Source organism: Carassius gibelio, chromosome B8 (genome assembly GCF_023724105.1).
Source record: "Carassius gibelio isolate Cgi1373 ecotype wild population from Czech Republic chromosome B8, carGib1.2-hapl.c, whole genome shotgun sequence".
Lineage (NCBI taxonomy): Eukaryota > Metazoa > Chordata > Actinopteri > Cypriniformes > Cyprinidae > Carassius > Carassius gibelio.
In genome coordinates, this window is record NC_068403.1 from 21499632 (window position 1) to 21527427 (window position 27796).

The 27796-nt window shown below is 36.7% G+C and overlaps 1 protein-coding gene across 7 annotated transcripts in view; it reads left to right on the plus strand.

The window, feature by feature from the left end:
- The window catches only part of iqsec2b (IQ motif and Sec7 domain ArfGEF 2b), a 67246-nt gene that overhangs the window by 28753 nt on the left and 10697 nt on the right, over positions 1-27796 (plus strand). For all 7 annotated transcript variants that reach the window (XM_052563078.1, XM_052563080.1, XM_052563079.1 and 4 more), the window contains 3 exons: positions 25339-25624; positions 25711-26040; positions 26704-27743. In XM_052563078.1, the coding sequence (XP_052419038.1) occupies positions 25339-25624; positions 25711-26040; positions 26704-27743 (1656 nt within the window). The remainder of the gene's footprint in view (positions 1-25338; positions 25625-25710; positions 26041-26703; positions 27744-27796) is intronic.

Genomic DNA, 27796 nt, shown 5'->3' on the forward strand with positions numbered 1-27796 from the left:
TGCTGTGTAGGAAGGCAGCTCAATAGATTTTGAGTCTGATTGTCTGAACCGTAGAGATTGCACATTAAAAAAATCCAAAAATTCTGTCTCTGTAGACAGATCAGTAGGTTTGAGTTAAAGTATGGTTCCACAATAGCCAGAAATGCGGTTTTCATTGGCAGCTCACTAGGTTCTGAGTACAGATGTTCAAACATGCTAATGATGCATAAAATGCTGTGTAGGTTGGCAGCTCACTGTACTCACTTTTTTTTATTTGATTGTTCAGTTTTAACATTCCATTGATATCCAAAATTTCTAAATAGGCAACTCTTTAAAATATTCATTCATATATGATCCTTGAAATGTCATCTTGGTAGACAGCTCACTGTTTTGAGTGTAAATGCTTCATTTAAACATTTTAATCCTCACCTAACCAAATATGTTGTCTTGTCAGATGACTCATAATTTTCTTGGTTTGAATGTTTGCTTGAAACACCATTACGATGCTTAAAAATGCTATGGTAGGCAGTTCCCCATGTTTTCAGTCTGGACTTTCAAATCAAATGTTCAATCATGTCTGTGATGTGAGGAAAAAAAGACGTCTATGTAGGCAGCTCACCAGATTTTAAGTTCAGACATTAAAATCAAATGTTTGAATGTGTTTATGATGTCCAACTTTTATCTTTTTTTATAAAATGTTCAAATATGCATTAAAAATGCTGTCTATGTAGGCAGCTGACTAGGTTTTGAGGTGAAATATTTGATTAAACATGTCTACCAAAACAGTAGTGTAGATAAGTTGCTCACTAGATTTTAAGATTAAATTGACCAAACTGAATCAAACAAAACAGTAGTGTAGATAAGTTGCTCACTAGATTTTAAGATTAAATTGACCAAACTGAATCAAACCTTCAGTGCCTAAAATTGGTTACTACAGTAGGTTTGGAGTTTTGACTACTAGAATCAAATATTTTGTGTGTAGGATGACAAAAATGTCATCTAGGTAGGGATCTCGTTTAATTCTGAGATTAAATACTTGATTCGAACAATTAAACATTTCATTAATACCTAAAAGTCCTGGTTAGTTATGCAGCTCACTATAGGTTTTAAGTTTGAATGTTCAATTTTTTAGCATGTCTTCAATGCCCAAAAATGCTAAATGTTCAGGTTAAATGTTTTAACATTTTTATGATCCATAACTCAGGTGACTAAGGTATTCAGGAAAGTAGGCAACTACATAGGTTTAGAGTTTCAGATAAGATCAAAAAGATCAGATAAGAATGTTTGTCATGCCAAAAATGCAGTCTACGTAGGCAGCTCATTAGTAGAGTCTAGGCAGCTTTTAAGGTGTTGAGGAAAATGCTCAATGCAAACATTTAAATATTGCTGTATAATCCAGAAAATGTGGTCTAGCTAGGCTGCTCACTTAGATTAATAGTTTGAATGTTCAAATCAAACATTCAGACATGGTTATGATGCCTACAAAATTATGCCTGGGTTGTCAGCTCTGGAAGTTCAAATCAAATGTTCAAATGCATCTATGATGCAAAAAAACCCGGGTGCATGTATAGGAAACTGAACAAATTTTGAGTTCAGACATTAAAATCATGTGCTCAAATGTGCTAATGACGCCCAAATTATGTTTTGGTTTGCAGCTTTTGAGTTTTGACATTATAAAACATGTATAGTGCTTAAAAAAGCTGTCTAGGTAGGATTTTGAATTCAATTTGAGTACAAATCAAATACTCAGATGTTTCAGTGATGCAAATGCTGTCTAGCTAGGCAGGTCACTAGGTTCTGAGACAGCCTCTCTCTCTTTTTTCTCTCTCACCACGAGAACAAATTCCTGACCCTATGCATGCCAAAGTAAAAGCAGGCAAGAAGCGCTAGAAAGATTGAGGGATGGAAAAGATAAACCGAGGTGTGAGGGAAGTGGAGAATATAAATACAGAGGATTGAGTCTTTCTTTAATAACAGTTAAGTGTGACAGGAACAAGATGGAAGCTGAGCCTTATCTTTTCGCCTTGGAAAAGCAATGACTTTGCGCATAAATGTTTGTGTAAAATGGAAAGCGAGACCCCTCAGGTGAGGCTATTACTTGTGCTTTAACAGATAGATGCAGGCTGTGGTGTGGGGGATATAAATGTAGTTCAGTTGAAAAGCTCTTACTGTTGGTGTTGCGTAATCTTCCCACTGGGAGATCTCGCTCTGGGGACTGACTGTCTCTCTCGCTTCCTTTAATTCAGTCTCTGTCACAAAACATTTGTAGAGGTAAGATGCTGTTTAATCCCATGTCTATAATGAACTGTAGTGACAATCCAGATGATTTGCATATATACTGTGCATTATCAACACTGCATTGACTTAAAAGCAAAGAAGCTCTGTGCTTTTTAGTTACTCTCTGTCATAGTGCAGAATAAAAAATGTATCCAGCCACATGAAACAATCAAGTTGAAGCCAGCTGCTGTGGACTGTACGAACATGCAAGAGTGGTAATTTACTATATCTAGCGCCCACTTACCTGCCTCAACAAGGGCTAAGTGAATGCTACATATCCTAATTAATATTCATGAACCAAGCTGTTAAGGTTTATAATGATTCACTTTTGGTTCCTTCGTCCCAGTGTATTATCACCATAAAACTGAAACATTATGGTATGTGTTATATAACATTTCAGGAGCAAATCATTAGCTGTTTATTAATTCAAGCCGTATTTACCTTATGATGGTGGTATTTGAATTCTTTTTCTCTTTAGTGGGACTAAACAGGCAAATATTATGAAAGTAATTTCCCCACATTGTTTAAGGCTGTAATAAATAAAATCATGATACCAATTAAAGATTAAGTGTCTAAGTGTTGTGACAATGTGTGGCTGAATTCTGCTGCTGATGAATATACGAGTTTCACATAGTTTCTATATACTACCCTTCAGAAGTTTGGGGTGTAAGATTTTGAAAGTATTCTCTTACGTTCATCAAGACTGGATTAAAAAAAGAAATAATTAATCGCAAATGATACGAGCCGCGACCATACGATAATACGCGATTTCCACACGATTTTAAAAAATTGCATGCGAACTCGCCTTTAGCGTTTGTCTCTCCTTGTGTATTTAACCCAGTCTGTTTTAAGGCGGGCGTTAGGGCTGCAGCTATCGATTCTTTTTGTAATCGATTAATCTAGCACTTAATCGATCGATTAATCGAGTAATCGGATAAAACGATTTGTGTGTGTTTTTGATCAACCAAAACAAATAATGCATAACAAAAATGATGAACAAGCATTTGGCTTTTATTTCTCAACAGAGGTATTTATTTCCAAGTCCAAAAGTTTGGCTCCAAAAGTTAAGTGCCAAGTTGGCATTGCCAACAATTATAGAACAATGTACAGTTAAGTGAACTTACTGTAACATGTATAACATGTATTGTAAAACTAATATGAATATAAACTTAGTTTTTTGTCTTCTTAATACACAACATTACAAAAAAAGGATTGCACCTTCTGCAAATTTAGTTTAGTTAACCTGAGAACAAAAAATGAATATAAAATATCAAGCCAAACAGGTACACAATGTATAAAATGTATAAAAAAAAATTATGGAAATAAAACAATTATAAACAATTATAAATAATAAGCTGTAATCTCAAAACAAACATCAAAATGTACGTGTGTGTGCGTGCGTGCGTGTGTTTGTGTGTGTGTGAAGGGGTTCTTTTTTTAGGCTATACTCTCTTGCAATTGAACGTGATAGTTACGTTTACTACTTTAAAACGTCATCAAAGTTAAACATCATATCTAGTCAAACCGCATCACGACATCGCTACAAATGCAGTATGGGATTAAAATCAGCGAACATCAATAGGCTTAGACTACGTTAACTTACCTTGTTTCAGCGATGCTTGGTGAAACAGCATGGAGTGGATGTCTTCTGTTCAGATGCTGAATCATGGAAGATGTGCTGTTGTGGTATGCCAGCTCTATTTTGCAGTAGAGACACTGCACCTTGTTCTGTGTGTAATGATCCCACACTTAAGACAGTTTCTGCCGTTTATTTATAGATCTATTCTCCGCCATCGCGCCAACTAAATTCAAAAGGTCCGTGTGAATAAACGGTCCGTGTGACACAATCAAATCCCTGCGCCGCGCGTATAGTGCGCGTCATAGGATTTTAACGAGGCTTCGAGGCAGAATTTTTGCCTCAAGGAATTTTTGTAATCGAGTAACTCGAGGAATCGTTTCAGCCCTAGCGGGCGTACACGGTGTGATTTTTGCTGTCGTACGAGTTTGCATGCGATTTTTTTCAATCATGTGGAAATCGCGTATTCTCGTATGGTCGCGGCTCATATCATTTGCGATGAATTACGAGCCGAGCAAAGTGGCTTACGAGCACTTCCCGACCTCCCGATCATTTTTAAACATGTCTAAAAAGTTTGTGAGCTATCGGTTTGCATTCGTGCCATTTGTGCGGTTGAACGAGCCGATTTGTTGATTTATCTGAAGTTGACAATCACGAACTAGGGAAACCACAGAAGAAGAAAGACGAAGACGGCAGCGCCACGGCGAATGTGGACTATTGACCAGGAGGATAAATTTGCTGAAGTCTGACAGGAACAGCGAGCGCTGTATGATGTTTCTAGCAACGTATTCCAATGCCTTTTTAGTTCTCTCTCGCTCTCTCTCTCACACACGCATATGTAGTTTATAGGGACTCTCCATAAACGTAACGGTATTCTATACTGTATATCCCCATACCTCTATCCATCACGGAAAATGCATGTTTAAAATTTCTATTAAACACCATATAGTATTTTTTAAAGCCATTTGGTTTACGAGGGCACAGGAATTGTCCTCACAAACCATGTTTACATTGTAATACCTATTTCAGATATTTATAAACCACATACAAGAACACACACACAGGGTAACCAAACGTCCCGGTTTCCTATTGCTGAAAAATAACATGTACGTGTAGGAAACAGTCACGGTTCGTATCAAATATTTTATATGCAGTTATGAGAGAGGGAGAGCAGTTATATTAGGCGCGTTCTACTTGAAGCAGTGCTGCATGCACAGAATGATCACCTGTATATGACATCAAAGTACCGGTCTCTTATCGCTCTCGCGGTACTTTAATGTCATGCAGTGATCCTTCTGTGCATACAGCGGTGCTTCAAGTCAAACGCGTCTATCTACTTCGTGTAATTGCTTCTGGAAATCGCAGGTTGTAAAATCGTGTCGTTTATCATCTCGTCCGTACGATTTTCAGATAAACTCACTCGTGCCGTGTACGTGGACATACGATCTTCCGACCATCCGAATTCGCACCGTGTACGCCCGCCTTAATGGGAAATTGACAGAATGTGATGATTGGTAACTAGTGACAGCTGGGTGCAATAATTAAGCAGGGGACGTGAGGAATGTGATTCATAAAGTGACAGACACCGTGGGGAAGGAGGACAATGCAGAAATGCACACAAAATTCAGAAATGCACACAAAATTCAGAAATGCACACACAATTCAGAAATGCAAACTACATTTACAAATGCACTCAAGATTCACAAATGCACAGGACAAGATTCAGAAATGTATTTCTGATGCACAGACACATATATTTTGATTTACAAACTGCATGCGGTCTGTGAACTTCACTGCATTTGTATGTGAATTTTGAGACTCCTCTGACTTGGCTCGACACACAAATTACTTTTTTTAAACAGGGAATGATCTTCAACCAATCAGATATCTCCCTTGTTTGAGCCTATCACAAGAATGCACCCCACGTGGGGGATTGTTTACTTATAAGCCAATCAGCGAACGACTCACTTTCCTCAGCGAACGATTAATTTCCTCACGCAGCGAACGACTCACTTACCTCACGCAGCCGGCGACTCACTTTGCGCAGCCGGACACCCACTTTTTGGGCAGCAGGAGACTCACTTTCCGCAGCCGGAGAGTCACTTTCCTCTCGCAGCGAATGACTCACTTTCCTCACGCAGCGAACGACGAACGACTCACTTTCCTCATGAATCACGCAGCGAGCGACTCACTTTCCTCAGCGAACGATTCACTTTCCTCACCCAGCGAAGTTGAGCGAATGATTCCCTTTCCTCACGCAGCGGCGACTCACTTTGCGCAGCAGGAGACTCACTTTCCTCTCGCAGTGAACGACTCACTTTCCTCACGAGTCACGCAGCGAACGACTCCCTTTCCTCAGCGAACGATTCACTTTCCTCACCCAGCGAAGTTGAGCGAACGATTCCCTTTCCTCACGCAGCGGCGACTTACTTTGCGCAGCAGGAGACTCACTTTCCTCTCGCAGTGAACGACTCACTTTCCTCACGAGTCACGCAGCGAACGACTCCCTTTCCTCAGCGAAAGATTCACTTTCCTCACCCAGCGAAGTTGAGCGAACGATTCCCTTTCCTCACGCAGCGGCGACTTACTTTGCACAGCCGGGGAGTCACTTTCCTCTCTCAGCGGACCACTGACTCTCTCTTCATGTAGGGACCGAATATTATAATTAAAATGACTTCTATATTGCATCCAAAAGAATATTTAGATATACTTAAAATATTCAAAAAGGTGTATTTTATTTTTTATTTTTATTTTTTACTTTCATTAAAATATTTCAATAAAATGAAATAATTGACTATTGCAAATTTATGAATCCATGGTTAACTTTTTTTCTGCAGTCACAGTCTGGGCTATATGTATTGAGACATTTTTTAATTTATATTTTGTAAAAAATAAACCTGAATTGTAATCTAAACATCTGTATTTCCATACAATTTCATAAATAGGCTGTGTGAACGCGTTCATGTGATTGGCTTTTAAGTAAACAACCACGTGGAGTGCGTTCTTGTGATTGGCTAAAAGAAGGGAGACATCTGATTGGTTGCTGATCATTCCATGCATTTGTGTGTCGAGCCAAGTCAGAGGAGTCTCAAAATTCACACACAAATGCAGTGAAGTTCACAGACCGCAAGCAGTTTGTAAATCAAGATATATGTGTGTGTGCATCAGAAATACATTTCTGAATCTTGTTCTGTGCATTTGTGAATCTTGAGTGCATTTGTAAATATTGTTTGCATTTCTGAATTGTGTGTGTATTTCTGAATTTTGTGTGCATTTCTGAATTTTGTATGCATTTGTGAATCTTCTGTGCTTTTTAAATTTTGTGTGTGCATTTGTAAATTTTGTGTGTGCATTTGTGTATCCTGTGTGTGTATTTATGAATTATGTGTGTGCATGTATGAATCCTGTGTGTGTATATGTGAATGTAGTGTGTGCATTTATCTTTATTGAGACTCTTTTGGCTCCATACATTCACCACAGAGCAAGCCTGTTCTTGATAAATCTGCTGTGAAAGCATGGGTAAAGCCGACGAGGAAGAAGTCGGGGTGAAGCACTCTTTATATAGGTGTAGCAAAATACTCCATCGCTCCATTTATAGCACATTGTGATTGGATGTTTACACTGTCAGTACAGGAGACAAACCAGTGTGCCACTGGCTGTTCACTGTCCCTGCGTGATGGTCCTCGCCATCACCCTTAGGTGCGTCAGTCCAGCGGGAACATGCCCGGTGTGCCCGATTACTGTGTGTATCCTTACATTTTCACAATTAAAGTATCATAAAAGATACATTTCTATAAATATATATTATATTGTTAACTAAAATCCTTTTTTTATTTAAACCGTTTATTTTACAGACATTATCGTTAACTGTAAAACACAACACAATGCAGTGCAAAATCAGTAAAAAAATATATAAAATCAGTACGGAAAAGTACATTATTTTTACATTTGTTTTTAGAGTGGAACTAGTAAATTGAAACATTATTTACCCATTCGCACAACACAATTGGAGCAATGCTGCTTGGTGATTTTGCTTTGGAAAAACTGGATTTTTTTTCTCAAAATCAATTCTCATCAATTTCAAGCAGCTGTAGCTCAGTCACTTTTTGTCTGTTTCCAACTCATTTTGGAAAATTTGCTCATTCTGACTCAGTTTGCCAGCACGGGTCACATTTGCTTAATTTAAAATCACAGGGGATGAATTTTAGTTTTATTAAAACTGCATATTTTACAGCCCTGAAGGAAACATTTGTATCACATGATGCTGTTGCCATGGTAAAACGAATGGTTTTGGATCAGCATGTTTGACTGCTGTGGCTTTCGAGCTAAATGCTAACGTGCTACAGATGGAGTGACTCATGTAGCACAGCTGCTTTATGGAAGAGCATCTAGTGTTTCAGTGAAGACCACTTCACTGATTCTTCATTCTTCTTGGAGATGCTGCAGTATGAGACTGGAAACCTTCCCAAACTGAACTTGTGAGTGGCCTTTTGCTGTGGAAGCGGACAGAAGCGCTTAAACTGCATGTGGGCTGCCTTTGAATGTCAGCTGAATAGCAAATATCATGAGTGCATACAGTATGAAAAGGACTGAATAAGGGCATCAAGGGGGGAAATACCATACGCATAATGAGCAGACTTACACAATGTGAAGATTTCAGTCACTGTTTTGGTTAATATAGGCATGTAAGGTGGAAGGAGTGTTTAGTTCCCCTTCTAGAGTCCTCTCTCTCCACCTTTCTCTCGCTCTACTTCTCATTCACACATCAAACAATGCTGCTTTTTACATTACAGCAGGATGACCTTTATTACAAAGACATTTGAATGGCTTTTTTTTATATACAAAATTAATATTCACATTCAGAGTGCACTCAGTAATAATTAAATAATAATAATATTATTTAAATATTTCACTTTATTTTAAACTTATTTTATTTTATTTAGTACATGACAGAAAAGATAATGCATATTTTAAAACAACACTACAAAACTTAACAAAACTTTAAAGTATTTCAAAGAGAACAATCCTGTCTTTATTTATAATTAATTTAAAATAATTGTAATATTAAATGACCTTTTTACTTTGCATACTTTATTTTTGACTTAATAATAATAATAAAAAATAATAATAATAATAATAAAAAAAAAATATATATATATATATATATATATATATATATATATATATATATATATATATATATATATAACTATTTTTGATAAATATTAAATACAAATTAATTTTTAAAATATAATTTTGGGCTGTGGTGGAAGTACTTTTGTTCCAAGTTGTTACAATTTCTTTTCTTCAGTGTGTGTAATTGTAATCGCTGCTAACACTCATTTTAAGTTGATCTCATATTACTTGTTAACACTTAACTTTTAACATCTCATTACAGCATCTAACTTTTTCTGTACTGTATGAACTGCTTTTGCTTGTTTGTATGTTTCTGCTATCGTCTGCTTATCTGCTTCTTTCTCTGTTCATCTCTGTCCTTTTATTTGCTCTCCACTCGTCCTTCCATCCCTTTCTGTGTCTTTCTCTGTCTCTCTCAGAGGTGTCAGACTACACTCATCCTCCAGCTGCTCCACAATCACTCATCTCTCCTCAGCTTCCACCTTCAGTTCCCATCAGCCAGCTAAAAGCCGCAGTCACCATCAGTTCTGCTGCCCTTCCAGGCTGGGCAGACCCGAGCCGGCCTCCAGGAGGTGCTCAGAGCGGGCCAGGTAAGGGCCAGCAGAGGGCCGACAGAGCCCACAGCATATCCTAATGCCACTTCAGCCCATTTCCCCTCTTCAGATTCCCACATCACCCTGAAGAGCCGTTCACAATTACATCTGTTTTCAGTGACAAAGCGGCCTGAAGTCATTCATTCTAAATGAGAGTCATTTCCGGCAACATTAGCAGCAGCAACTGTTGTCGATGTGACAAAGTAGAGCTCAACTTTATGCAAATAAGCAGCAACGCAATGCAGAAAACTACCAATGGGAGTGCAGAATGTGATCCACCTCCCGATACTGTAGTTTTACTGGTGAATGCATCACTGCTCATTTACAAGTTAAACTGCACCGAACTTGTGAGAGCTGTTGGCTCTCAATGGCCTCTGTTTGAGTCTGTTTGAGTCTTCTCTCTTACAACTAGTTTCCTGTCTGCACTCTAATCTCCTTTAAATAAAAGTAAAAGAAAAATCTCTCCACAAATAAACAGGTCGTTTTGTTGAAAAATGCTGTGATTGTGAACACTGCTTTACACCATGTGTGATGCAACAAGTGATCCATTATCAAGTAATCTATCCTCACAAAATCACTTCCATTCTGAGCATATTCCACTTTTTCAGAAAAAAAAAATAACAAGTTCAAAACTGTCACTGGGATGGTACCCTTTCAAAAGGTACTAATATGTACACTCTAGGTACTAATATGTGCCATTTAGAGGTAAATAAGGTACAAAGATGTACCTTTTAGCTTTTGTACCAAAGGGTACCACTCCAGTGACAGAAACTGCAGTGCTCAAACATAATAATTATTATAATTTTACTGACCCAGTAGTTTAGATTTTCAATCAGTGCACCACAAAAGAATGATCAATGTTTAGCAATTAATGTTTTTATATAAATATTGGATTTTCTTAAACTTTTTTTCTGACAAAACAATATACTGTAAATTAAACTCTTCAAATTCATGAACGTGCTAGAGAACAATGCCATATAATGCAAACCATTACTGATCATTTTTTACAGTAGTTTTATCACATTCCTACTTATGCTCTCAAGGTGATTGCAATTTTTAGAGTTTTGACAAAACAGCTACATAACATTACCTTTTGTGATAAATCAGCAGAATTTACAATAATGGATGTAGAAGATCAGTTTCTGAATAAACAGCTGTAAAGCTATGCTGTAACTCATAAAATCCTGAATATACATAAAAAAATAATATTTTGATATATGTACAGTAGGACATTTACAAAATATCTTCATGGAACATGATCTTTATTTAATATCCTAATGATACGATTTTTGGCATAAAAGCAAAATCTATCATTTTGACCCATACAATGTATTGTTGGCTATTGCTACAAATATACCCTTGTCCTCCAGGGTCACATATATTTTAAAATTGTATTTATTCCTGATGCAAAGCTGAATTTTCAGCATCCTTACTCTTCAGTGTCACATGATCCTTCAGAAATTATTCTAATATGTTGATTTGCTGCCATTTTTGTGAAAACCATATTTATTAGGATTCTTTGATGAAAAGAAAGCTCAAAAGGGCAGCATTTATTTGAAATAGAAATAATTATAAATGCTTTTACTGTTAGTTTTGATCATTTTAATGTGTCTTTTGTGAGTACAAGTGAAAATCTTACTGACTTTTGAATGGTAGTGTGCATATTGAATCAGCAGAGCTTACATGGTAGAGATGGGATTTATCACTTGTTGCTTTAACTTATCTTGACATTGGATGTAATGACATGATGTAATGCTATCCACTGTCTTGCAATCTGTTGATTAACCAGCAGTTTACCAAACACACTGCCCCTCACCTTTGACCTCTGACCTGTTGCACTCATCCAAACGGCTGACCTCACCTGGTGTGTCACACTTTGTGTGTATCGTGTCCTTCCTCTTGCCCTCGCTGTGAAGTACTGAGAGAAGGACACTTCAGAGACCGCAGAGGAGGAAGTGATCACTTTAGCTCTGTCAGAGAAGATGCTAGATGAGGCTTGTCAGACAGACGCTTGAGGAAGTGAGAGGTACCAATTAATGTCTTACGCTTTGATGGATGCCTGTCATAAACAGTGTCTGCAACTTTCACCTCATCCCCCATCAATTCTTCCTTTATTTCTCTGTCCTTGTCCACCAGCGTCTCTCTCTTCCTTCAGCGTCTCACTAACTCTGTGTAAACGCAGGATCAAACATGGCTGGCTCAGTTTAAGCCTCACAGAACAGCCATGATTGAGAGGGAGAGTAAAAGAAGAGACAGACACAGGGTGTGTGAACTTGATCTGTCGCTCTCTATCCTCTTTCCCTTAACTGTGCCATTTAAAGCCTCGTGCGCACGTCTGCTGGCAGAATGCCTCCCGAAATAAAAGCAACCTCATTACTTTCGACTCTGACAGTCTCTCTCACTCTCCGACTTTCTTCACTCTGATGTCATGTTTCGTTCTTTAATTTAATTTAGCATCATTCTGAGTGTGATTCACTCAAAGGTCTGCGCTATTTATTTTGATGAGAATGAAAAAACGGTTTGATGGATTGAACTAGTCTGTTCAATCAGCCCCATTCATGAAACAAGCAAAATTTCTCTAAGAAAATTTAGCTTCTTTAAAAAAAAGTGCATAAAAACTTGAGCTTAATTGAGAATTACTCAAGAATCAGCTCAGCAACAGCTCGACCAATGGTGTGAGTTGGGGGAGGGGCTATTTGTCGGCTGAACAATAACAATAAGAGTATTCGGGAAACCTGTTTGGTAATATTGCATAAATTACAGATTTCAGCTTTAATGAAAATAAAACATAAAAAATATGGATAAAAAAAGCAACAGCAACATGGTTTGTGAAACAGAGGTGTCCAAGTAGATAAAGACAGTATAACAAACTGAATGACTGTCATAACCTAATTTTCATTCAAATTAAATTGAAAATGGCATTTACACTGACTAGTGTTTATACACTTTAGCTAAACAATAGCAAGCAATTGGATGCTTATGCATATACTGACAAACTATTTATAGATTTCCCAATTATGAGAAAAGTTTTGTGGCGCCCCTCCAGTACAGACAATGCATAAAGCTTTGTTTTGGCAACTAGTGGAATGTGTTGAGTCTGCCATCTAGTGGACACATTTCAGTAAAGCAGTCTGTCTGAGCATTGTGAATCTAACTGATCAAGGGCGTTGTACTTTTCTTCAGTTCATTACAGGTAGATAAAATTAAACTAAAATTTGTGTATTTTTTCATGTTCTTTATGTGTTTCCATCCCTCTTTCTGTCACTCTGTCTTTCTCTTTCAACTCTCTGACCCTCTTGCCCCTCATCATTAGTGAGGAAGAAGAGAAGGAGGAGGGCGAGAGTGATTCTGTCCATCAGTTCTGTTGCACCGCCTCCGGGTGCAGTAGCCCCTCCTCTCGCTAACCTGCAGCCAATCAGCATGAGTGGAACAGCTTGATTGACATTACTTGCTTGCTTTCCATAACATGACTTTATGATTCTTTTGGTACAGTTTTTGTAATTGCATGTTGAATAGCTTGCTGTCTTGATTACCTGCTGTTACGTATGTTTAAGTAATTGAAAAACATCTTAATGAAATCAATCGATAAATCAACACTGCATTCAGTTTGGAGACAGTGACACTGACTGTATTTACGTGTCTCTGTACAGAAATATCAGATAGAGTCAATAAAGCTGCTTTAAGTTTTTAATGAACACTGCACTGAGATACAGTGAGTCTGCAGCCATGTGAGATGTCTTTCAATTTGATTAGTATTATAGAATGCATATACTATCTGCTGATTATACTATTAATATAATATAAAAAAAAAAAAATCAGTATAATTATTGATTATTTTTTCCTTTTTATGCTGACATTTTAATATCAGTTAATCCCAGTCATTGAAAACCTTTTTTTGTGTCACTGTGCTTTGATGATTTTGTGTGCACTGTGTAACCTATTGTTCATAATTAATGTTTACACTTGTTGTTTTCTCTTGTAGGAGGCATATATTAAAGCTGAATGAGCCACTATGAATAAAGTCGATCATTATCAGGACACGCTGACATTTTTGTCTGAAAATGCAAAAAAACCAAAAAACAAGCATTAATTACAAATATATATATATATATATATATATATATATCAGTATATATATATCAGTATATATATATATATCAGTATATATATATCAGTATATATATATATATATATATATATATATATATATATATATATATATATATATATATATATAGTGAATTTTCAGGAAATTTGAAGCAGGAAGTGGTAATCAGAACATGAGGAAAATGTCATAACACTGTCATGATATGATAATGACATGACAATTTAATTTCAATAGGTATAATTTAATGAGCTGATATTCAGATGAATTTCTTTTTTGCATTATACATGAAACTTATATCAGTAGTAATATAAATGTGCTGTCAATACATTTACCATTGTTTGGAATTTTTTTTCAGGTGAAATCCAGTCATTTGTCATATATAAATATAAATGTTTGGACAAAACATTCTTAATGTTTGGAACATTTTTATAACTTTATTAGTATATGATTTATGTACTGTATTCTCATAATATTGACGAAAAATTATCTTTGAACATTAAAAATAAATATTTAAATAACACTACATTTTGGGTAAAAATAAAATCTGTAGATTGTTGTAAGAAACGTTTTTGTAATCTTAAAATAACGTTATAATCACAAGGAGAAACCTGGACATGTCAGCATTTTAAAAGCATTTCAAAACAATATTCCCGTTTTTATAACCAAAACTTGTTACCTGGGAAGTTACTTAGAAATCTGCTTGTTTTGAAAGTGACTTAATTCACTACACTATTGAAAACAGACAATGGACCTTACCTTAAATTTAGCTAATGTGACTGGATGGCAGCGTTTCCTGAGAATGACACAGATGTACAATAATATATCCAGTTGACATTTTAATGACATATATATATATATATATATATATATATATATATATATATATTTAATGATGTGCATATATGATATTTAAAGCCACAACAGCATGCTATCAAACTTGTAGGCCACTTTACAGAATGAAAACAAGGTGCTATCATAGAAAAGAAGCTCACACATGCCGTAGACATGAATAAACGTGATGACTGAAAACTCTCTGGTTTATGTGACTCTTTCACCAGCTTTGTTCCTGAAGCTCTTGAACTTTGCCCTGCTCCTCTTTGATTGCACACATGCGGTTCAGGAATGCATGTATGAAATGAAACCATTCCTCGCCCCTCTCTCTCTCTGCTAACTCCCGCCGGTGTTAATACTGCAGCAGTAATCACCATGTGTGCGTCAGGCAGCTATATTTAAACACATTGTCAAAAGCCTGTCAGAAATGTAGTCATTCAACTCTGCAGTGTGTGTGTGTGTGTGTGTTTGTGTGAGGGTGCGGCTGTGTCACATAGATCAGTGTGAGTGACTGACTGTCTCTACCAGCAACACGGTAAGTGTTCTCAAGTTTGTCATGTACAATATTGTCCTCAATGTCCATCACACAACAGAGTTTGTAGATTATTGATATCACTCTAAAAGTTATAAAGAAGTATTAGATATATTAGTTCAGGCAGAACAAGTTTTCGTTCTGAAGTTCAGGTATATGCTCTAGGCAAATGTGTTTAGTTCAAGTGTAAAACACGAGTGTCAGCGCTTCTATGTTTTTGTTTGTATGTGTGAATGGTGCTATTGTGCCAAAGAGGAGGAAATGCTGTTGCCATATTTGCACTTTGCTCTTTTTATTTTTAGCACCATTATTGGGTGTCATATAATGCGTGTGATTTGAATGTGTTTACTGACTGTATGCTCATTATAGCCAGCAGCTAAAGAACAGGTGAACACGTTAGAGCAGAGAGAGACAAGTGAAAGTATTTTTTGTGTTTGTCTGTGTCTGGAAGAGATTGCAGGAGCTCTTTTGAGACGCTGAGGAGCTGTGTGTGTGCATGGTAGGGGATACAGGGAGGAAAAGAGAGTATATGAGCTTTGAGGATGGATGAGGAATAATCACCGGTATGGGAGCTGTCTAACAGGATAGAGTGAATGCTGGAAAAGAGAGGAGGTAAGAACTTTATTAATACACAGACCCTCAGGTGTAGCTCTGGTCAAATGGATTGTGGGATAGCTTTGCAGGCTCAGATGGTAAGGGAAACTTATGGTGGTTGTATTCAGATGCACTTGGCTGGTGCCTTTCACTTTATTTTATCTTGTCAAGAGGAAATATGACCATCTGATGAAAGTGATTTGATTTTATCTAAAGAAATACCTTTATTAAACAGAAAGTTCACTCCAAAATGAAATAAAAAATATCATAACTTAATCAACCTCATTCCAAACCTGTTTGACTTTCTTTATTCTGTGAAACACATAAAAGATATTTTAAAGAATATTTAAACAGTTTTTTTGTCCATGTAGTATAGTCTGTAGGATCCACATTAAATTACATTAAATTAAATTTAAATAAAATCCTTAAAATAAAAATAATTTTTAAAATAACTGTTAAACAATTTTTGTTTGTCCTAGATAATAAAATATATTTTAAATAATTTTAACTGTTAATATTTTAACTGTTTTTTGTCCATGTAGTGACAGTGTAGGGTCCACATTCAATTCAATTCAAAATAACTGTTAAACAACTTTTTTTATTACACAAGTTAATAAAATTACAGAATTAGAAATAGAATCTGTGAATGAATCTGTGTATGAAAAAATTTGTATAAAGTTCTACACACACCTTGCATTTCAGTTAATTAAATATTTAATTTGAGCTCATTTGATTACACCTTCAGCCATCTGAATCATAAGACTGTATTACAAGCTCAGTAGTGTTGACACTTTAATTTCATTCTGCAGATTTCTTCCATGATGAGAGCAGTTATTTTATTCAGTTTCCTTGTGCTTGTATTTTTTCATATATATTTTTTTATAAGATTCTCTATTATATTCTATTTACCTACTATATTCTATTCTGTTTAATTCACATCTTATTTCTTGACAGGTTATTATATTACATGTTATTATGCTTGTGTATATGTTCTCAATTCATAGTTTATTCATTTTTTGTTGCTTTGTGGGACAAGGAACTATAAGGATTATTATTTCACTGCATAAATATAATATATACATGACAAATAACTTTTAACCTTGAAATCTGGAGCCGGCCTATGTGTCTTTTGACAAAGGAAAAGGAAAATGATCACAGCCCCTCTGTAACTCTGTGATGTGTGGCAGTCAGTCAGTAATGAAAGCATTGGAACGGCAGCTGAAACACTTTACTGCGTTTACCCACTCTGCTATGTTTGTGTATGTGTGTGTGTGTGTGGTGTTTTAAACAGCTTTTCATCCTCATGGACAACATGTATTAGTATGTCTGTATAGCACTGATTACACACTGGCTCTAGAATCTGAAATCTGTGACTTTAAAGGACTCAATTTGATCCTGTTTTTAAGCTGGTCTTGACAGCTGTTTCCTGCCGTTTGCCTCAATAACGCGCTGATTTTCTGTAATAATTCTTTCATCACATGCCTTTTGACTCTGTGAAGCTACAGAGCTATCAGAAATTATTCAGAAGCTGTCAGTTTTCCCACACTTTGCTAGAGATTTTTTTTGATCATATCACCACAGAAATGACTGCAGCAATTTAAGCATGTTTTTTAAAGAGAAGAAAAAGAAATGTGCAAACATTTATTCAATAATTTCTAAAACCTTCTTTGATTGACACGAGGAAGTGTCAACCAGCTTTGTATTTGGTCAGTTTCTCCCATCAGTCATGTCAGACTTTTCAGAAGGTCTTTTCGGGACATTTCTTTCTTCGATTGGGCCTCTTGAGGACATTCAGACACTCTTCCTGAAGCCACTGCAGTTTTGTCTTCAGGGCATGTCATGTCATCCTGCCTAATGGACTGAAATGGACCCTTGTTCATTATTTTTTTTAAACCCTACACTGTAAAAATGAAATCTGTCAAATTTACAGTAAAAAAAAAAAAAAAACAGCAACTGTGGTTGCCAGAATTTTACTGTAAAAAAACGTGGTTGCAGCATTTAAGGTTTTAAGGTTTTCAGTAAACTTTTAATTTACAGTTAAATTATAATGTCCAATACAGTTTTCATCATATATAATTGGTGAACTTATTAACCATTTAACAGGTTTTTACTGTAACATTTTTACAGTCTTTTACCGTTAAATTCACTGTCAATTTTTACAGTATAGATTTGAGCATCTGATGACAGTTCCTTGGCTATGATATTCCATTCTATGAAGAATTTAAAACTACTTTTGGAGTTAATTTTTCTTACAAATGCTTTTGTTAAGGTGAGTCACATTAGAGCGAATCATCTGTGTCAGCAAAAGATAACCTCTATTTGCTGTAAAAAAAAAAAAACCAAAAAAAACACTGTTTCCAATATTATCAGTTATCTAGTATATGGAGCATATTAGAAATCAGTTTTTTTCTGCTACAAACGGTATAAAAAAAACGCAAAAGTTGCTTAAAATATGTTTGTCATTGAATCTTACTTTTTACAGTTGTTGTGCATTTTTATTAAAAATAACAATTAATAATAAAAAAATTGTGAAAGGTGTAAGCAAAACAGACAATTATCGTTTTATTGTAAAACCTGACAAGATCGTGAAATCGAAAGTAAAAGCATCCCAAACCAGGCTTATAATTTAGCAAAAGAGAAAATTCAAATCACAAATAATACTATTGATGAAAAAGAACGGCTTGACTGTTAACCACTTTCGTTTCCATGTAACTATGATACAATTTAATCAACATGCATTAATTAATAGCATGTTGTAGAAAAATAAATAAATAAATGATAAACTGTGCTCGAGCGACGAACTTAGAAAGTCGTAAAAGAGCGACAAGTGGGAATGAGTCGTGAGTTGCCCAGCTCCCCGTCAGTGATCTAGCACACCATCAGCACCTGCGTTCAAAAGTTTTTGCCGCCGTCCCTGGTAAATCGAAGTATGTTTGAAAAGCGAAAATTAAATTTTTCCAACTCTAAACCCAGTCCCCATGTAAAGTAGTTTAGTTAATAAAAAAAATTAGCAAAACGAGTTGTGCAGTGTCCCCACCACTTTTCAAAGCAAAGTTACGCCACTGCTTGGCGAACAGAAGAGACTTCTTTAAAAAACACAAAAACTTTTGACTGGTAGTGTATAGGTTACTTTATTTTTTCTCAAATTTCTAGCTTTTAATTGGCTTAGAAATCAGATAACTGTTGTTATCAATAATATAAATAATAATGATTTGTTAATTTATATACAGTATACTACAAACACTTTTTTTATTACATAAGAAGGTAGAATAGTTTCAATAGCTAATGTAATAAATGCTATGTCAATTAGCACAGCATTGTTCAAATACTTTATTTATTACCTGGAGATGACTTGAAAACACAAATAAACCATATATTGCCGCAATCGTATGTTTAATGTCTTTATGTTTCCAAATGTTTCAGTTTTTCGGTAAAAACAACTGTTTTCATGCAACAATAGGTGGACACTTTTGTCCATTTCCTGGTTCGACTTTCTGCGTGAGAGCGCCCTCCGGCTTCATATGAATGAAACACACACTGAATGAGTGTTCATCTCGCCTTATTCTGGGTCCGAATAAAATATCAGATCATGTGCGGACTATCTTGTCTCTTTGAGTTTAAATCTATTTATTCACACCAGCTCTTGGAAACCTCTATGCAAACACACTTGTCCGAAAAAGTGCGTGTGATGTTTTCGTGATATTAAGAGTGGGGGTGAATACGTCCCCCGCGTAATCTATGGCCCTGCTGTCATAGTACATTTTTTTTTTAAGATATTTCTGTTTTAGCATGTTACTTTTACTCAGAGTGCTGACTGTAAAAAGGTGTCTTCCCTTTCATTAGAATATAATCAGACTAATTAAGTCAAGGTGTTTGAAGACAATGAATGCAGATCACAGCCCACAGTCTCACCCAAATTACACAGCAATTACAGCTCATTATCAGAAGGGATGCATTTCACGTTTCTGGTGAGCTGTCCTGCCGTTGAACTATGACAGATAATATCTCAAAGGTCACATCTGAATGGTGTTACAAAGTGTATTTAGAAAGCAGATTTGAATATTGAAATCATTAGGGTAATTACACACTTCTGAAGCTTCTACACAATGTTGTATATAGTAAAAAAAAAAATCTGATGTTGTTTTTTTAATGGTATTTTTTTTTTTAACACAAAAATGGCCTCAAAAGTATTTGCTTAAAATGTCAAACCAAATGGCATCCACAAATATAATATAATAGACCTTTTCTTTTATAATTTCACAATCTAAAAATGCCCAAATATTTATCTTTATTTAGAACAATTTATCTGTTTTATAGATTCTGACCTTTTTGTTAAAATTAAAGTTCACCTAAAACTTAACATTTTGTGCTTTCATCTGTTGAGCACAAATCAAACATTTGCTGGTATTTTTTTTTTACATACCATGGAAGTCAATGGCTGCTGTCAAATGTTTGGATACCAACATTATTCAAAATAGATTTTGTGCTCAACAGAAGAAAGAAACTAAATACAGGGTTAAAACAACTTGATGGTGAATAGATAATGACAGAATTTTCCTATTTTTGGTGAACTGTCCCTTTAAATGTTTGGTTTTAAAAGTCTGTTTATGTTTTTCTTCTTTACATAAATGCCACTTTTTTATTTATATATATTTTTGGCTTACGTGTTGAAGTACCTTTTGGGGCCGCTGAATACAAACTGGCTCTGGTGTCTCTGTATTTGCAGAGCAATATACACTGAGCATTTAGTTCTTAGAAAAGTTTAATTGGACATAGATGCAACCTGCTCAGCAAGTTACTACAACATTCCTGTCTGTTTAATACACACTGAACTGCTTCGTCCTAAACTGAAAGCAAGAATAAAGATAAATCTCTTATAACACTGGAGAAAAATACCAACTTAGCATATGCATCAATATAATAAATCAACTAATAATTACTTAATAATTCTTAAAAAAGCACTGATATTGATTATTCAGCTACAGACCGGCACATTGTTAAATACGTGTGGGTCAGTAAGTTGATGCTTTTTTCAGTATTATAAAAGAGAATAATAAAAGAAAAATCACTGAACCATCATAAGTTCAGGTGGCTGCTGTGTCAGTACTTGGTTTCTTCACTGGAAACTGCAAATACGAGCCAAATAAAGAAAATGAAGAATACTACACTTTTTGAGTTAAGCTAAACTTCAGCTAAACATAAAAAGGAAGTTCACTGGTTGTAAAAATGCATCATCTATTTCACCTTATACTGTGGATCTGGGTGATTTGGTAACTTTAATAGGTATAAAACAACAAACGTGCCTTACTGTAAGTGTTGCCATGTCCTCTCATTATAAGCTTGAAGTTTATTCTTAATATGGCTGTAGTAGGGATGTGTTTTATGGAATTATTTATATACAGTCACATATTTGGGTCATATATATATATATATATATATATATATATATATATATATATTTGCTGGTAGCCATTATATATATATAATGGCTACCAGCAAATATATATATATATATATATATATATATATATATATATATATATATATATATATATATATATTCCTTTGTTATAGAACATCTTGGTTTTTAAATAATGATTTTAAACTCAGAATAGTTAAAAAGAGGTCATGGAACATGACTTCATGAACCACGATGGACATAATAAACCAGTTTAGAGTTAAATTGATCTCTTTTTGTCATTTCTAATAAAATGTTTCTCTTTCTCCTAAAAATGACAATTAAAGTTACATGTTTTTCCTCAAATTTACACATTCTGTAGCTATATTTAAATTCCGATGAATGCGATATTCCAGTTTACGCCATACACATGGCTACGTATATTTGAATACACTCTTAAAAATAAAGTTTCCAAAAGGGGATTTTCACAGTGATGCAATAGAAGAGCTATTTTTGTTTCTCCAGTGCCTTTCAGTGAACGGTTCATTTTTCATGAACATTTTTCCATTATAAAGAACCTTTTATGGTTACATGAATGCTAAAGGTTATTTATGGAACCACAGAAACCAATAAAGAACCTTTATATTTAAGAAGTTGTGTATATGATATATCTATTGTAACATTCAAAGTCTTACAATCTTACAACATGCAACTTATCCACCAACACCTACGGCTACTGTAATAGTGCTCTGTATCTATAGCAACACTCTTTCTAATGACTACCTCACCTCCCACGGTGGTCTCACAGCAACTGTCACTAAGCAACCCTACCTCCCTCACTCCTACATGTGTGTGAGAGAGAGTGGGAGGGAGGAGTGGGAGGCATGGGGAAAAGGAACATGTGAGATGCAAGACGACAGTTTTATGAGCAGATGTTATAACAGCATTCCCAGAATAGAACAGCACTACAGGTTTGTCATTGCATGTAGGCAGCAGATGCCAGATTGGGCTAAATTAAACCTATTTATTATTATCATTACTATTATTAAAGTAAAGCAGAAGTAAAGCTAGTTTTGCTATGTGGTTGCTCAAACCTGATATAACTGGCAGCTTTCATTCAGAGGAGCTTTATGGAATTTACTTTTATGAAATTGCAGGTTGACATCTAGAACTGCAAAACCAGTAGAAACCCAGTTAAAGCTACTTTGAAACTAGTCCATTTACTTATGTAAAGTAGCCAATGAATAAAATAATAGTGTGTATGTTTGAACAGTTGTAGCTACACATAGCTGTGAAGTATTTCAACGTCACTTTTCAGACCGTGGAAATGTGATGTCATCTAGCAATCAGTTTTACAAAGGAAACAATTATAGCATTTCAAATGCTTGAATAAATATATTTAGTCTTGATAGTGAAACTAGAATTTGTTTTCATGTAGCTGTCATTTATTTCTATTCATGTTTCAAAACATGTATGACCTTCTTTCTTACATGGAACAAAAAAGGATATAATTTAATGAATATTTGGTTAAGGAATTAAATACATGAAAGTATTTTGTACTTAAATGCCTAATAAAGCATGCAGGATTATCAGCTAAAAAGTGCATGTGGCTCAAATTTAGTTGTAAAATGACAGTGGCCACCATTGCTCTCCACTCCAGTAGGTGGCAGAATTGTTCACCTGCTTATTTTTTACATTTCTATTTAGCAATGTAAAAGGTGTATTTCCATCACCTACTGAACTGGAGGGAAGTGTTGGATGGTGCAAAGAAAAACACTGATAGCCCTTACCATTTTTTTTTTTTATTAAAATTGACTAAATACTATTGTTAGGAGTCATGCAGATCCGGAATAACATGAATAAATAATGAGAGAATTTTCATGTTTGAATTATTCCTTTAATTAACAAACACATTGCTTAAGGATAATGATCTGATCTGATTATTTATTCAGATGATTCTGATTATTATAAGTTTATTTCCTTATGTTGAACACAAAACAAGATATTTTGAAGAACCAAACAGTTGTCGGTCCTACTGTGGAAGTCAGTGGGGACCATCAACTGTCTGATTAACAGTATTCTTCAAAATATCTTCTTTTATGTTAAACATAACAAAGAAGCTCATACAGGTTTTGAACAACATGAGGATGAGTAAATGATGCCAAACTTTTCCTTTTGGGCTGAACTATCCCTTTAAGCATCTGTTCTGTCTAAAAATATGAAGACGCAAATGTGATGATTCTTATTGTATAGTTGAGTGCAGTTGCGTTAGATCATTATGAATATGAGAAATGTTTGAGTTTGTGTTTACATTTCTTTGCAGCCTTATTTATTTTGCCAAATAGACTTTTCTGAGATTTCTTCTTAAACATGAGATTACTGGGGTGTTTTTCTCAAGAGAAAAAAAAAATCTTAGAAGCTGATGGTCTTGCTCAAAAGCAGTATCAGTATCTGCAATATCTCTCTTTCCTCCTTCAATCTTTTGTTCACTCCATACAAATACAGGAAAATAAAACAGACCAGAGAAATGGAGAAAGAGGGACACTGCTTTTTATGACTGTCATAGACAATTACCACAAATACCTGTGTGAAAAACTAGAAAAGAGATGATAAATACAAGCATTGCAGGAAATCCTGAAGCTGATTGGCCAGAAACTCCAGCCTCAGTGACATATCCGGTCACTCTTTCCAAGCTACTGACTTCAGTGTGTAATGTAAATAAACGGAGGGAGAGAGAATAGGAGGAGGGAGCGTTTAAGCACTGTCATGCCCATGTGACTATGTGGTGGTGACCTCCTGACAGTCAGTCATGACTGCAGAACGACTCTAAAGCCACAAAGTTCAGCGTTTGGTGAATTCCAGGAGGTTTCAGCGACTGCTTGCCAAATTTGGACTTGTAGGAAGCGAAACCTCCATTTCGCTCTCAGGGTGGATGTTCATGTGTATGGTTTTATGCAACTATTTGGGTCTTTCTAGTAAATGTGGTAAGTGTAAAGTTAAAGTTTCCTTTCTTATTTAACCCTAACATCTGCTATACTGTTTTTCTACATACAATAGACCACAACAGGAGGGTATTGTGCCTTTGTACAAACTGGCCGGTTCTGGACAGGTGTGTAATGGTTACCTGTTGTTACATGTGATAATCAGCAAAACAAGGGTTACCTGCATCCATGTAGTGTCTTTGTGTGGTCTCGAGAGAGTGAGAAATCATTTAACCAAAATGAGAATAGATTCGTAAGACGTCTGAATTGCAGTACATTCGCATTATAAGATAATATCTTGCCTTCAATAACCTCCTCTGACTTAGTCATACAGAACAGGAAGTTGCCTGCAGTGATTCAGAAGTACCCACACACTATCCTGTCAGAGAGCTGTGTCAGGAATATGAGTTCAGATCACATGTTGTTGTGTTTCCCATGGCAAACCTAAGGGTCAACGCCTCTGCACTGGGGTGACTGACCCTGTAAACTGACCTCCTGTGTTATTCTATAATTTCTTATGCTGTGGTGTTTTCAAACTCACTATAGTATATATAGTATGTATACATAAAGCAACAATGTCATGATGGTGAGTTTTAGACTGGAAAACACCACTTGCATTTTCTTCAGAAAACAGGAATCTATTTCAAGTTAGACTTTGGTATGAAGGCCCTTAAGTGAAGTAGCATAATTGTTGTCATTATGTGTGCTGTGTATGTTTGGCGGTGCATGCATCAATCAAACACTTGCTCTGAAGGTACCCTGCAGGATAAGTGAGTCACTAATGGTGGCGGAAGACTACAAGTCATTAAGGATGAGAGCTGTTGTGTGAGGAACAGAATATGAGGAGGTGTCAATAGTGTATAGCTGAGATGAAAACAGGTTTGATATGATGCCACAGATGTAACACACACCAAAACTTCTCATATGACAGGTACAGAGAAGTCAAAAACAGAAGTTGATTTCACCAGACATTCACTACTGGATTTCAGGTTTCTGATAGTACATACTGATGAATTTTTGAGTTTTAATAGATTGTTTAAATATAAACTATAATTTTTGATACAAGAAACCAAGCTCTTGTTAAGGCATTGGCTTTCGTAACTCTCTCTAATTACAAATCTTAAGTATAACCAGCATTGCTTTAATTGTCTTGGTGTGATAATTTTGGAAAAGCCCCAATTTTGGGAAAGCCCTGTTTAAAGCTTTCCTGAAAGTCAAAATGCTAAGTCAATGTCATGAATTCCTGAGTTGCTTGAGATTTTTATCTTATCCTCTCATTATGGGGGCGTTTTAGAATTATTATCTCTCTCTCTCTCTCACCCACCCCTTTCAGTGAGGAGGAAACCCAGAGTTCAGCTTCACGTCCCTTTTCAGACAGTTCCAGCAGTAAATCTCCTTACGTGCACAGCTCTGACCGTTACAGGGACAACAGCTGTGGCCCCCCAGGCCCTCGGGTGCCTTTTGTGCCCGCTCCAAGCCCAGCCAGCCTCGCCTGGGCACAGCGTACACGCAACCAACCAGCTAGCCTGGCCCTACGCAAGCAAGAGGAGGAAGAGAACAAGAGGTGCAAAGCCCTATCAGACAGTTATGAACTCTCTACAGACCTACAAGACAAGAAGGTAAGGCATGCAGAAACAGAATCATTGTTTCATCATGATCACAGTCTATTAAAGCAAAAATAACTGATCAAGTTGTTGCTGTGAAGGTGGAGATGCTGGAGAAAAAATATGGAGGTTACTTCGTAAGTAGACGGGCAGCACGTACCATCCAGACAGCATTCCGTCAATATCGTATGAACAAGAACTTTGAGCGCCTGCGCAGCTCAGCTTCTGAGAGCCGCATGACACGGCGCATCATACTGTCTAACATGCGACTGCAGTACTCGTTTGATGACCGACATCCACAACCTCCCACCCCGACTCACTACAGTCACAGTCCAGGAATGGGTCCTCCACATTCTCCAACTTGCACCACAGAGCCAAGCTCCCCATCACGACCGGAATACACCCACCTAGAGGACTCCTTCTCAAAACAAGTCAGTACCCAGTTTGACTGTATTTGAACTGTCCCCAAAATTGGATGCTAATGTACAGGTTTTAAAGCTAGCTTAACCAGCGAGAACTTTTTGGTCTTGGTCTGGTCTTTTTAGTGGGGTAGTGTCCATAACTTGCCCATATACCTTATGTGAACAGACAGTTTAAATTAGTTTGTATTAAAGCAAGATTTCCATCAGCAGATAGATTCCAAAAAGGCCAAATAATGCTCTGTAAAATATTCTATCCTGTGGTTCATATGCTCTTGGAAAAACTGTGCAAAAATTGTACATTTAGATTTACAACAACTTGTCACTGGGACAGTACCCTTAAAGAGACAACTTTATTTACCCTTAAAAGGTTACTCAAAGGTACTAATATTCACAAGTTTTGTGAAAAATCATACGCATTTTACAAGGTGGTAAATTCTCAGGAATATGTATTCTTAGGAATATGTACAAAAAGACCATCGCTAACCCGCCCCTAAACCTACCCCTCACAGAAAACAATCAAAATCATAAAATAGGTATGAATATGTATTAATTGCAATGAGATCAGGTTGGTATATAATGTTTAACGTTGTACCTTTCAGGGACACTGTTGAAACCCTAAAGATAATTTTTTTTTACAGTTTGCCTGACAGTGTCCATTTCTTTGTTCTTAAGGTGAAGTCCTTGGCCGACTCAATTGATGATGCCCTAACGTGTCGACCACGCAGAGATGATTCCCAGGAAGGTATAGGGGATGGAAGTGGTGTTGTTGATGACTTTGGCGAGTGCATATGGAGTAGCAACAGCCACGTATCCTTACGGAGAGGACTTGGAGACAGAGATCGAGGAGGTACAGGGGGCATGAGTATGCATGAAGACAGCACAGCCACCTCTTACAGTGATGTCACGCTTTACATGGATGACGGCCTACCTTCCTCACCACTCTCTCTAGACCGGGCCCCTAGCAGCACAGACACTGAGTTCTGGGGGGGTGTTGGAAGTGGGGTAAGTGGTAGGGAAGATAGCCGTGACACAGAAGGAGGAGGAAGCAGCAATAGCCGCCGAAGTACACCTTGCACAGAGTGCCGTGATTACCGTTTACGGGGAGGGCACTTACCATTACTTACTATTGAACCACCTAGTGACAGTTCAGTGGACATGAGTGACCGCTCAGACCGAGGCTCCCTTAGCAGACAGCTAGTCTACGAGCAGGACTCAGCAGCAGGATCACCTCAAGGGACGCTAAAGCATAACCCTAATGCTCGTTCGACATCCTCGACAGCTGCACAAGGTCAAACACGTCCAGCTGGCCAATCGATGCCGTCACACATCCCACACCACATGGCTCACCATCATCACCATCACCACCACCACCATCACCAGTACCCCGACACCCCTTCATCCTCCTCGTCTCCTCAACAGCCCCCAACCACACCGCTCTCATCCTCCTCTTCAGCACCACTGCCCCCTGGTAGTTTGGAGCAGCAATGCTGCTCGGATGGTGATAATGACTCACTGAACTCCACCACAAACTCTAATGAGACCATTAATTGCAGCTCAGGCTCCTCTTCAAGGGATAGTCTGCGGGAGCCCTTGCCCCCTTTAGGGAAACAGACCTACCAGAGAGAAAGTCGGCACAGCTGGGACTCTCCTCCCTTTAACAATGACGTAGTACAGAGAAGACAATATCGCATCGGACTCAACCTCTTCAACAAGTAAGTTCAAATGAAACACCACATCTTTTATACAACACTCCCAACTTTTACCA